Here is a 14,065-nt window from a genome sequence, read left to right on the forward strand (position 1 = left end):
TTGGGCATTCCTACTTCCGTAGTGATACTGCCTCGGAAACCCAAGGAGGGGTTGCTATGAGTCGGGGCCGACTCAATGGCAAATAACAACAACAACAACAAATCAGATGTTAGGGTACAAAGCAAGCCTTAATAAATTTAAAAATATTGAAATACTGCAAAGCATCTTCTCAGATCACAATGCTATAAAATTAGAAATCAACAATAGGAAGATCAATGGAAAAAGAGCAAACCCATGGAAACTGAACAATACCCTCCCTGAGAATGACTGAGTAACAGAAGAAATCAAAATTGAAATTCAAAAATTCCTTGAATCAAACAAGAATGAAAACTCAACATACCAAAATCTTTGGGAAACAGCAAAAGCAGTGATCAGAGGCCAATTTGTAGCAATAAACGCACACATCAAAAAAGAGCCAAAATCAACACCTTAACTCAATATCTCCAAAAAGTAGAAAAAGAGCAGCATAAAAAGCCTACAGTCACCAGAAGAAAAGAAACAATAAAGATTCAAGCAGAAATAAATGAAACAGAAAATAGTAATAGAAAACAATCAACAAGAGTAGAAGTTGGTTTTTGAAAAGATTAATAAAATTGGCAAACTTAACAAAGGAAAAGAGGGAGAGAATACAAATGACATGAATAAGAAGTGAACTGGGTGACATCACAACAGAACCAACAGAAATTAAAAGGATAATATAAGGATACTATGAAGTACTAGGAGCTCTGGTGGCATAGTGCCTAAGGTATTTGACTGCTAACCAGAGGCTGGCTATTGAAACCCACTAGCCACTTCTTGGAAGGAAGGTTGGGCAATCTACTTCCGTAGTGATATAGCCTCAGAAACCCAAGAGTACAGTACTCACAACAGCCTGGTATTGGTACAATGACAGACACACAGACCAGTGGAACAGAATTGAGAATCCAGAAATAGATCCATCGAGCTATGGTCAGCTGATTTTTGACAAAGGGCTGAAATCTCTTACATGGGGAAGAGATGGTCTCTCTGATAAATGGTGCTGGCAAAACTTGATATCCATTTGCAGAAAAATTAAACAAGATCCAGTTTTCACACCATACATAAAAACTAACTCCAGATAGATCAAAGATTTAAATGTGAAGCCTAAAACTATAAAATTCCTTAAGGAAAAAATAGGGGTAAATTTAGGGGCCCTAATTAATGGCATAAGGAGCTCTGGTGGCATAGTGACTAAGGCATTTGACTGCTAACCAGAAGGTTCGTGGTTCAAATCCACTTGTCACTCCACGGAAGGAAAACTGGGCAATTTACTTCTGTAAAGATTTACTGCCTCAGAAACTCAAAGAGGGTCTCTCTATCGTAACCGATTCGATGGCAGTGAGTTTGGTTTTTTGGTTTAATTTATGGCATACACAGACTGTCAAGCGTAACCCAAAATGCACAAATAATGGAAGATAAACTACCTGAATGGGACTTTCTAAAATTAAATTTTCATGTGCTTCAAAAGACATCTTTAAAAGAGAACCTACAGATTGGGAAAAATATTCAGCAATGACATATCTGACAGGGATTTATTTATCTCTAAAATGTATAAAAAACCCCAACACCTCAACAACAAAAAGACAAACAATCTACTTAAAAAAATGGGCAGAATATATGAATAGACACTTCACCAAAGATATTCAGGCTACCAACAAACACAGGAAAAAATATTCATGATCATTAGCCATTAGAGAGATGCAAATCAAAACAATAATGAGATACCATCTTGCCCCAGCACTAGTGGCAAAGTTCAATAAGGCAGAAAATAACAAATGCTGACGAGGATGTGGAGAGATTGAGACTCTCATACACTGTCGATGGGACTGTAAAATGATACAACCACTGTGGAAAGCAGTATAGCGATTCCTTAAAAAGTTGGAATTAGAAATACCATTTGATCCAACAATCCCATAACTAAGTATATATCCTAAGGAAGTGAGATCCAGAATAAGAAAGATATATGCACACCCATGTTCATCACAGCACTATTTACAATTGCAAAAAGATGGAAACAACCTAAGTGCCCCTCAACAGAAGAATGGATAACCAAACCATGGAACATACAAACTATGGAATACTATGCAACATAAATAATAATGTAGAATCTGTAAAACGCTGCACGACGTGGATAAACTTGGAGGACATTATGCTAAGTGAAATAACTTGATCACAGAAGGACAAATACTGTATTAGTTCATTATTGTAAAAAGTCAAGGAAAGGTTTATATATGGAAGGAAACTGTCTTTGTTGGTTACCAGGGATGGGAGAGGAGGGAACACTGTAAAAAAATTTTAAAATTAAATAAATAAATGCAACAAGTGGTCTGTCCTCATCTTGAGCAAAGATTGAAAAAAACCAAAGACACATGGAAACAATTAATCCAAGGGACTAATGGTCCATGCAAACCTCAGCCTACATGACCCTGGAACCAGAAGAACTAGAAGGTACCCGACTACCACTGTCAACCACTCAGAAAAGGATCAGTACAGGAGATCCTGGATAGAGTGGGAGAAAAATGTGGAATAAAACTCAGAATCATAACAAGACTAGGCTTACTGGTCTGATAGAGACTGGTGAGACTCCTGAGAGTATGGCTCCTATTCACCCTTCCAGCCTGGAATTGAACTCAATAGACAGGCATGTAAGATGTGCATTTATACCAGGTACGTACACAATCAACCACAGGAGAAATAAAGGGTAGTATTTGCACAGGGAGATAGGTCAGAGGGCAGAAATGCATAAGAAAGAAGGACACAGGGAACAAATAACCACAGGGAGGAAGTGGGACGAGAGCTGTTACATTATGGGGACTGCAATCAATTCTCATGAAACAAAATGTGTATGAACTAGTGAATGGAAAATTAATTTGCTCTGTAAACTTTTGGCCAAATCACACAGACAAAAAAAAGTTGGGGAAAAAAAAGAAAAAGCTTTCGCTCATTCCTGTGTTTCTGAGTCATTAAAACCAAAAATATGTATTTCCAAATGCATTCCCACCCTTCCCTCAATTTAAAAATCCTGTTTATTTTAAGGGAAGTTCAATTCATATGCTTTTGATTTGTTTACACTTGGGGAAAAAAAAAGAAACCAATTTACCATATACTGTTACTGACCCTATGACTGCTATTGATTTTATGGTTTGGTGAAATGTAAAAAAATCTTTAAAAAAAATAAACTATTCTACTAAATATGGTGCAGAAACACTTAATAAAAGAGGAAAACATACTTAATATGACCATCACACTTTGGAAGCACTTTAAATAATGACAATGTTATATTTTTTTAGAAAAAAGTTACCTCTGTATCCTTTCGGGTTACCTCTGGAATCTGCCACTGAGATGAAGATGCAGCAGGAGTTTGGTTTACACATTCTGGCTTTCTCTTAGATTTCCATTGCTTCTGGTTATTTTCTGGAGCATTTTGTTCTTGAGGCTCTTTAGTTTCTGAAACTGTATTGTTGTTATTAAAAGTGAATAATAATATTTGATAACAACAAAATGAAGCCTAAACTATAGAACATGTTACGAAGTGCTCTAAAACACTAAGAAAAACTAAAAGCCTTAGGCCAAATGCTGGCAATTTGCCTTTAGCAAGGCAATTTTTAAATCTGCAATACAGACATCTTCCTAATATTCCTACCTAGAGCTTTGTTAGAGATCATTCTGGATTTAAATGCCTCCAGTATTTATCAGTTAACAACCACAAAAGTAAAAGCTTTTACCCTATATTAGCTTATAATTTATTCCTATGTGTCTATGAACAAGAGGCTCAATAGCATATTTAATATTCTATGAATATCTGCTCATCTATTTTGAACATAGATGTAAAAATTCTAAACAAATATCAGCAAGTGATATAAAAAATAGATAATATATTACAATAAAGTTGGGTTTATTTCTAAATACAAAGTTGGTTTAACATTTAAAAACCAATATATTTAAGCATAACAGAATACAAAAGAAATATATGCTCAACTCAATAAATGCAAAAAATCATTTGATAAAATTCACCATCCAGTCACAAAACAAAAACACCTTAGTAATCTAGAATTAATAAAAAGAAAAATAGAACCCACTCAATAAAGAGTAGCAACAAAAATAAAATATCCAGAGCATCTTCATACTAGGGTAGAATATTGAAAGCTTTCTCCTTAAAAGAAGGAGTGAGACAAATACAATGCCACCTATCATTCCTTTTGTTCACCATTATACCGGAGGTCTTATCAAGTACAATATGATAAAGAAATTAAAGACAGTAGGATAGCAAAGCAAAACAAAAAAGTTATATTACTCTCAAACAACATGACTATATACAGAGAAAAATCTAAAGAACCTATAGGAGAAGTATTAGAATTAAATCAGTGAATTTAGTAATGCCACTGTGTCTGAGATCTATATCCAAAAATCAATCATATTTGTATAGACCAGCAACAAACAAGTAGAGGCCACATAAAGGGAGAAAGGGAATACTACTTATCACAGCATCAAAAAATCAGTATCTAGGAATAAATCTCACAAAAGAGGTATAAGACCTCTACACAGACTACCATGCCCAATGTTTTAAAGACTACTTAAATGAAGGGATATGCTATTTTCATATTATAAAGATATCAGTTCTTCCCAATTGTTTTACAGATGCATTTAGATCTCAATCAAGATTCCATTTTTCACTGGAAACTGACAAAAATACTCTATTTATATGGATATGCAAAAGGCCTAGCATAGCCAAAACAGGTTTGAAGGCAAACAAGTTGAAAGACTGTAGAAATTCATACTGTATAAGCACAAAGACAAAACAAACAAAAAATCCGACAACCACTGAATGAAGAATTCCAAACTAGATACGATATACAGCATTACCTAATAATTTCCAACAATAGCAGTGGGAAATAAGGATTTTTTCAATAAATACTACTAGGTCAACTGGATTTCCACATGGAGGGGGCGGAAAAAAAAAAACAGATTTGCTGGTCTAATAGAGCTTGGTGAGACCCTTGAGACCCTGCAACTATGGCCCCCAGTTACCCTTTAAGTCTGGAAATGAACTTACTCCTGTGGCTTCCTGCCAAACAACACACAGGCATACAGGATGAATATTTACACCAGGTAGATACACTCCTTGGAGGGATCAATTGGGGGTGAATAGAAGGGCAGTGTTTGCACAGGGAGACAGGTCAGGGAGTGGGAGTGCCTGGGAGGGAAGGACCCAGGGAAGAGGTGATTACAGAGAGGAAGTGGGAAGAGAGCTGTTACACTGTGGGGAATTGCAGTCAATGTCATGAAATAAATGTGCATGAACTGCTATATGGAAAATGAATTGGCTCTGTCACCTTCCACCCAAATGACAATAAAAATGAAAAAATTTTAAAAAAGTAAGTCTTCCAGTCAGAGTCCGCCTAGTATTATTTCTCACTTCTGTACAGGTTTCATTGTCACTGGGCTATCTTGTTCCTAAAACATTTTATTCTTGTGCTTATTTAGTCTTTCTGTTACAAATACTCTTATTACTACTATTTCTCCCTATTTAAATCCTAACAGTTCTTCATATTTCATCTCTTCTACAAAATATTTTCTTATTTTCCCTAAACCTAATCATTTGCCCAAATTTCTCGTTCTTCTGAATTCTCATCACATTTTATTTATTTACGCGGCTTTCATGTCACTCTCTATTCTACTCAGTACCATACTTATTACCCCATCTCCCACATTGGATTGCAACCTCCTTGGGACCCTGTCTCATTCATTTATATAACTGTAGAACACCTAAGGGAGCTCTGGTAGCATAGTGGCTAAGGCACTTGACTGCTAACCAGAAGGCCGGCAGTTCAAACCCACCAGCCACTCCTCGGAAGGAAGATGGAGCAATCTACTTCCGCAGTGATACTGCCTCAGAAACCCAAGGAGGGGTCGCTATGAGTCAGGTCCAACTCGACGGCACATAATAACAACAGAACACCTAAGGCACTTGGCTTCTAACCAGAAGGCTGGTGGTTCAAACCCACCAGCCACTCCCAGAAGGAAGGATGGGCAATCTACTTCCATGGTGACACAGCCTCGGAAACCCAAGGAGGGGGTAGCTATGAATTGGGTCCGACTCCACAGCACAGAACAACAGAGCATTTATCATAATATTCACCTGGTAGAAAATCAAATGTTTGGTAAAAAAGGAAACAGTAGGTTTTCATATAAATAGAGCTTCTATATTGTATAATCCAGAAAGATTATCCATCAAGTTAACTAAGAAAAACAACTCAGCTCCATTCATTGTACTCTCCCTTCTTCATGCTAGTTTTAGGCAAATAAACTTCCTTTGCTACAGGATATTTTTTCATACACTATATAATTCAACTGAAATACAAAGGTAAAGAAACAAAGACACATTTATACAACACAGTTCTTAGGTGGCTTATCTGCTTCCACAAACAAAAATGTTGTTTTCTTGATTAAAGAAGCCTATCTATTGTTCTTACCTTCTAATTTAGTTAGAAGACTTGATTCAGTCTTATTCTTCAGAGTTACTGAATCAGTAGGAAGCTCAGAACTTTTCTCATCTGACAGCAGAGGTTCCTTGGACTGAATATTTTGAACAGACTACATGAAAAGAGTAAGATAAACAGTAGTAGTAATAATTTCTTAGTATTCAATACACTCAAGTTTCACCAGAGTGAAAAGGTTGCTGGGAAAATTATGTAGTATAATCACATGTCAACTCACAAACACATAGCAAAGATTAAATTCTTGAATTATTGATTACACCAATGACAAGGCATAACCATAAATTTGGCCAATGTACTTTCAATGGACTTACTAATCAACTGCTAAAATATATTTACTTAAAAAGAGAAAGTTTGAATTAAATATAGCACTTGCCTTATGACATGAAAAAAAATTTAAGGTTTTTTTTTACTATAATTTTATCAAAAAAAAAAAAAAAAAGACATTAGTCAAAATGAATATGTATGTAAGTATTTTAAAGCATAGATCATCAGAGAGAGAATGATATCACAGAGACTATAAAAGACCCACATCATAATGCCATGGGATTAACTCAAGTACAATATAAAATTATAACCCTTAAAAATCAAAATGCTCCAGGGACTACTTTTGTTTCCTGCCTTGAAAGTTCAAATAAAGGTGCTCTGTTATATCAGAAGGTCCGGATTCATTACCTAAGTCCTGACTCTAAACCTAAACCATCACAATTTACTATCATATTTTTACCTAAGATACCTTGATAGAATTAGATGATTAAACACACAAACAAAACCTGGTGGTGAGGCCCCCCCAACTATTACCAAATCTAGGCTAACTAATCTGCTCAGAAATATATATAATAACTGCTTTACCATCTTAATCTTAGAGAAACTATCTAGGACTTCTATACCATTTCCCATTGATGGCCCTGTATCTCCTAGGGCAGCAAGAACCCTATGGAGATATCCTACCAACTATGGAGCCTTCCCTCACAAAAGTTTCATGTAGCCTGGATTAGGAACCCCTGCTCCATATAATTGTTTAAAAATTGAAATACCTTAAAATTTTTCAATTCACAGGAATCATTTCCACTTGACTTAGATCCAGGTACACTCAAATCTCTGCATTCTGATCCAGACGTCTGTCTATTACCCACAAAACAAAGCACTTAATTTAAAATTGAGCCTTTCAATATATTAATTTTTTTAATAATGGAAAAATTTAATTTTAAAGTTGGATTTTTAACAATACACACTTTGGTTTAGTTGAAAATACTTTCTTAAATCACATTTTCTCACAGGGACATCAAGCTCAAATTGGCCTAACATACTACACAAAAGCAGTGTTCTACATTCTACTTTGATGAGTAGTGACTTGGCTCTTAAAAGTTTGCAAGTGGCCATCTAAATGCAACAACTGGTCTCTCTTCATTTGGAGCAAAGAAGAAAGAAGAAAACCAAAGATGCATGAAAACAATTAGTTCAAAGGACTAGTGGACATATAAACCTCAGCCTACAGGACCCTGAGACCAGAAAAACTAGATGGCACACGGCTACCACTCTAAACAACTCATAAAGGGATCAAAATAGGAGATCTTGGATAGATTGGAAGAAAAATGTGGAACAAAACTCAAAATCATAAAAAGACCAGGCTTACTAGTCTGAGAGAGACTGGTAAAACCCCTGAGACTATGGCTCTAGTCACCTTTTGGACCTGGAATTATACTCACTCCCATGGCTTCAAGCCAAATAATAGACAGGTGGAAGCCAAACAATAGACAAGCATATACTATGAACATTTATACCAGGTAGTTACACTCTTTAGAATAGTCAACTATTGGAGATCTGAATGTCAGTATTTGCACAGAGAGAGAGCACAGAGGGCAGGAATGCATAGGAAAGGTGGATACAGGTAAAAGGTAACCGCAGGGAGGAAGTAGGAAGAGAGCTGTTACATTACAGGGACTGCAATCAACATCATGAAACAAAATGTGTATGAACTATTGTACAGAAAATGAATTCACTCTGTAAACTTTCACCCAAATCTCTCTCTCTCACACACACACAATTTTTTTAAAAACAACACAATTTTAGTACAAATATGAGTATGCTAAAATATTAGACAATGGGTGATGAGAAAAGTAGTAAAATAAAGAGATGAATGATTGCTTACTTCTTTATTATATAAGTAACACCTAGAGTTAAGGCATGATGTGGTAGAAGGAAAAAAGGATAGTGGTATGTAGGTAAAAATACATCTCAGAGCTTACAAGTGGCCATTCAGATGCAACAATGGGTCTCTTCTTCTCCAGGACAAAGAAGAATGAAGAAAACCAAAGACGCATGGAAACAATTAGTTCAAAGGACTAGTGCACCATGAAATCCTCAGCCTACACGACTATAAGACCAGAAGAACTAGATGGTGTCCATCTACCAATGTCAACCACTCAGAAGGGGATCTCTGTAGGAGATCCTGGATAGAGTTGAAGAACAATGTAGAACAAAACTCAAAATCATAAAAAAAAAAAGAGGCCAGGTTTGTTGATCTAACAGAGCCTGGTGGAATCCCTGAGACTATGGTCCCTAGCTGCCCTTCAGGTCTGGAATTGAACCCAGTCCTGTGGTTTCCAGCCAAACAAAAGATAGGCACATGAGCTGAACATTTACATTAGGTAGATATACTCCTTGGAGAGATCAATCATGGGAGAATAAAAAGACTGTGTATACACAGGGAGATAGGTTGGTGGGCAGGAGTGCATGGAGGGAAGGACACAGGGAAGAGGTAACTATGGGGAAGAAGTGGGAAGAGAGCTGTTGCACTATAGGAAATTACAGTCAATGTCATGAGACAAAGTATATGTGAACCGCTGTATGGAAAGTGAATTTGCTCTGTAAACCTTCACCCAAATCACAATTTAAAAAAAAAAGAAAGAAAATGAATGTTCTCTGTAAACTTTCACTCAAATCTCTCTCTCTCTCTCTCACACACACACATACACACACACACACCATTTCAGATACAAACCCTTTTGTAGCTCCCACGATGCCTAGCAAAATGTGATGACAACAGGTACCTGGAAAAAGACTAATTTTTGTTTGGAATGGGAGATATTCTCTTTTATTCATCAACTAAGTATTTAAAATAGAGATGAGCAAGATATAAGGTCTCTTATTATTGTTATTTTATTGTGGTGAAAACATATACACCAGGGCATTCACCAACATAACAACTTCCTCATTTACAGCTCAGGGACACTGATGATATTTTTCATGTTGTATCACCATTATTGCTATCTTTTTCAAAAATATTTCACCACCAAGATATAAAGTTTTTGGGTTTAACCTTGACAACCAAAATGCTTATGTATTATTGATATTTAGTCAAGCCCTACATAAAAAAGTAATTTGATAACAAAAGATATCAACTTAAAAAAATCAGCTGTGTTTCTAACTAATTTCAAAATGATTCTCTGGAAAAAAAAAAAAATGATTCTCTGGAATGTAAGGAAGATTTTCTAGTAAAAACCAAGTTAAAAATAGTGGTTAGGGTTAAGACTAGACAAGAAAAGCTCTCTCCCTAAACTAAGCTAGAATAATACATTCCCTTTTCTTTTAAACTGAAAAACATCCAAACCCGGGGAAGGGGAGCACATTACATGTGATGAATAATAATTCATCTCTATCCACCTTGTCTTGTGTCTTGAAGCACGAAGCTCCCAAAGCAAAGGGATGAATAAATTATCTTTCCCAGTGACAGCTGTTTTTCTCCCTGAGCTAGCTGAAAAAGGAAAAGTGTTTCCAGCTCTCCCTTGAACTCTGCTATGGAGACTCACATACACAGTAGGAAGAAACTCCTACCAGAGAGCTACCCCTAAGTGAGAAACTCTCAAACATCAGGAGTACTTACCCTAGGCACGCTTGTCTAATTTTTTAAGCTTCATGTTGACTTAGTAATTTGTCCTCTATGTTTATTAATTTTTAAAATAGTTCCTTTAATGAGTATTTTAAATAAGTGAAAAAGCAAAATAAAATCAGTATCCCCTCACTCCTTTGCTCCTGATAGCATTTAGACTCTGTAGCTTTTAATAGTGAATGAAATGTAATCATAATTAATAGGAATCAGTAATAGACTTTAAGACCATTCTGCCATCAATCGCCAAGTACTGAAAATAAATTAAAAAATGAAAATTTAAGCATACCTTTTTGTAAAACTTGGTACAACTGAACCATTTGTCTTCACATGATAATCTGGGCTATTTAGAAGGTTAACTGGGACTCTTCCAAATGGGCATGACTAAAAATGTTTTAAAAAGATTAAGTAACCAAATAGAAGATAAACAAAGACCTCACCCTCACCACCACCACCACCACCACCACCACTTTAATCAAGGTGAATTGAAAATAACCTACCCGTTTAGCTTTGTTAGTTTGTTTCATAGGATTTTGATGAGCTATTTCTGCATCTTGAGGGGGTATGTTCTCTCTAAACAGAAAAAAACAAAAACCCTCCAATTTATCAAAGAACATTAACATATTTTTTTCCACTCTACTGATAAACACTATTATCACTGCTACATAAAACCATGTATGTATGTATACATATAAGTATATATGTATAATGTGCATTTGAAACACTGATTCCATTTCCTTACCCATACAAAAATCTGGGCTTAGTAGCCAGTCCTCTGGGATCACAATTGATATTCCTATTCTGTAAATGTCCAAGGGAATTGGAGAATGATTCTTGGGCAGTTAATATTGTAGATGCTGTAAAAGTTTTGAAATTGTAGTTAAATTTATAAGGACATAAGGATATATAGATATGTAGATACAAAATCTCACAAGTAAGTATTTAAAAAGCCAATTCAAAATAAATATTGTTTTCAAGATAATTCACTATCACTTCAAATTCTCTTTAATTAAAGTAAGTTTACCTTGGGTAATTGACAATTCTCTATTTCTAAAAGCAAAACGTCATTCTCTTAGTTAATCAAGTTGTTTTTAATGTGCTCCCAATTGGAGTTGGATTTGCAAGAGGTAAATTACTTCTAGAAGACTTATCTCCTTTACAACTGAAATTGAACTTTAAATACTGAGCATTTTACATAAATGATAGTCTTCTATAAAATATAATCCTTATTTGCAGCACTATCACAGAAAAATATTAATGCACATTAACATGTTTACCTGACAAATTCTTCTTTTCTTCCTCTGCAAGCAGTTGCTTTTTTTGGAGGTTTAAGTTCTGTATGGCAATTTCCAACATTTCTATTGGTACTGCTCCACATTCTACAGCTTTATGAAGAAGTTGTTTACATTTTTTGAAATTACCTAACGAAGTGAAAAGAAAATGTCATTCTGATGCAACAATCTCTACCCCTCCAGACATTGACTCATCAGAACCTGAGAGAAAAACTAAACAGACTTTTAAAAAATTGCTACCAGACTTAGTCAGGGCACTCCCCAAAATACAAAATTACCTTTCTGACTACATACAGATTACCAAAGAAATTTTCTTTCAGCTGCAAACTTATCCAGTACATTTAGTCTAGTATTTGATTTACAAACATTAAATGTATGTATCATGAATCTGATAAGTATACATATCTACATTTATTAGAACCATTAACTATGTGATACACTGGAAGTATAAAGATGCTTATAATATAACCTCTGGCCTCTAACAGAGATCACACATTTTAACAATATTTATGTATATATTTCATTGGGATTAAGCCAACATAACATAACATTTGGGAGCACTGGTAGCATAGTGCCTAAGGCACTTGACTGTTAACCAGAAGGCTGGCGGTTCAAACCCACCAGCCACTCCTCGGAAGGAAGATGGGGCAATCTACTTCCATAGTGATACTTCCTCGGAAACCCAAGGAGGGGTCGCTATGACTCAGGTCCGACTCGACGGCACATAACAACAACACAACAAGCCTACATTTATGGTGTTGGCAAAATTGCATATACTGAGTATTTTAGAGTAACAAAGAAAGAGAGAAAGGATTAGCTAAGAACTAGCAATTAAGAAGCTTATTAATTAAAGTCATAGACCCCTTTGAGAATCTGTAAGAACTATGAAATGTCCTCCACTGTGTAGCACAGTGAATTACTATAACATGGCCCTGATAACCATGGTCTTTTAATATCCACAAATGAGTGGGTGAGACATGTAAACAGGGTGCATGGAGCCCTTGTGAAGATGGCACCATGTAAATTAGGTACATGGAGCCTTTGTAGGGGGACATACTACTACCAAGAGCCAAGAGCACAGCATGTCCTATAGATTCAGCTGAGAGCCTCCTAGAGCCAGGAGACAGAGAGCAACCATGTCGACAGCTTGAGTTGGCAGTGGCATTGGACCAGCAAAAGAGGCTCGCTGGAGCCCAAGTACCAAGAGAAGTGAGCACCTTTGGGCAGGAGGCTTCTGGGTAGAGTAGGGTACCTCCATGGACTTCTTGTAAAGTTAGAGCTTTATGACATTGGTCCGAGCAGGCTAGAGGCCAGGCTGAGGACCAAGAGGTGAGGGCTGAGAGGCCTGCCTGTGGGCACAGCTGAGATGCTGTCCTGATCGAAAAACCCTATCTTGAGTTGTTCCTGTTACTTCCAAATTGATTCTGATCCTGAACTGTAACCTCTTACTTCTCTAATAAACCCCATAATTTTGAGTATGTTCTATCAGTTCTGTGTGGCCACTGCAACAAATTATCAAACTCATCAGAGAAGTAGAGAGTACCATAGGAGGGATAGCTAGCGTCAGAATTGGTAAATAAGGCTGGAGGGTGGAGGTATGTCTGACCTCCACCTCACAGGAATCAAATTTGGTCTAAGCTGCTGACCTTGATTCTCATCCTCACTCCTGAAGTTAGACACACAGGTCTAATGCCATACCTGAAAAATACACATATGAATATGTGTATTTATACTCCTGAAAAATACACATATATATCAAACTGGGCATAGTACTTCAGGGATGCTACATATTACCTGCAAGCCTATCTATTAATCCTGCTCCATATAATTACAGTTTTAACCATGAAGCCATTGCTACCTTTTGGTGAACAGAAAAATTTATTTATTTTTCAATAGATGATGCAACTTGAAATTTTTAATATTTGTGTTCTAAAGATGTAAAAAAAATGTATAGTGGTATTGACAGACAGTAATAGCTCGAATTTTTTAAAAGCAGAATGAAGGTGGGAAAGAGGGTCTTAAAAGCTCAGACAAAGAGATTATGCTAGAAGGAATCCCTGGGCGGTACAAATATTTAATGTAAGGACTTGATTACTAACCAAAAGGTTGGAAGTGTGAACCCACCCAGATGGGCCTTGGAGGACAGGATTGACATTCTGTTTCTGAAAGCCTTGAAAACCGTATGGAGCAGTTCTACTCTGCACACATGAGGTCATTGTAAGCCAAAATCAGAATAGACTCAATAGCAACTAACAACAACAGACAAGTAAGAAGGAGGAATTTTTTTTCTAGGTAAGAAAGGGATGATTTTTTTTTTTTAAAAAAAGAGTTACCTGAATGTACACAAAACAGAATGTTGTTGTTGTTGT

General features: G+C 36.2%; 1 protein-coding gene across 1 annotated transcript in view; it reads right to left on the reverse strand.

The window, feature by feature from the left end:
* The window catches only part of TTK (TTK protein kinase), a 58,115-nt gene that overhangs the window by 37,954 nt on the left and 6,096 nt on the right, over nucleotides 1-14,065 (reverse strand). The window contains exons 4-10 of the mRNA XM_007951583.1: nucleotides 11,682-11,825; nucleotides 11,147-11,261; nucleotides 10,905-10,977; nucleotides 10,694-10,788; nucleotides 7,553-7,640; nucleotides 6,492-6,612; nucleotides 3,320-3,465 (exon numbers count right to left, since the gene is read on the reverse strand). Of these exons, the coding sequence (XP_007949774.1) occupies nucleotides 3,320-3,465; nucleotides 6,492-6,612; nucleotides 7,553-7,640; nucleotides 10,694-10,788; nucleotides 10,905-10,977; nucleotides 11,147-11,261; nucleotides 11,682-11,825 (782 nt within the window). The remainder of the gene's footprint in view (nucleotides 1-3,319; nucleotides 3,466-6,491; nucleotides 6,613-7,552; nucleotides 7,641-10,693; nucleotides 10,789-10,904; nucleotides 10,978-11,146; nucleotides 11,262-11,681; nucleotides 11,826-14,065) is intronic.

The sequence above is a fragment of the Orycteropus afer genome, unplaced genomic scaffold, assembly GCF_000298275.1.
Source record: "Orycteropus afer afer isolate SDZICR_OR568_19922 unplaced genomic scaffold, OryAfe1.0 scaffold00011, whole genome shotgun sequence".
NCBI lineage: Eukaryota > Metazoa > Chordata > Mammalia > Tubulidentata > Orycteropodidae > Orycteropus > Orycteropus afer.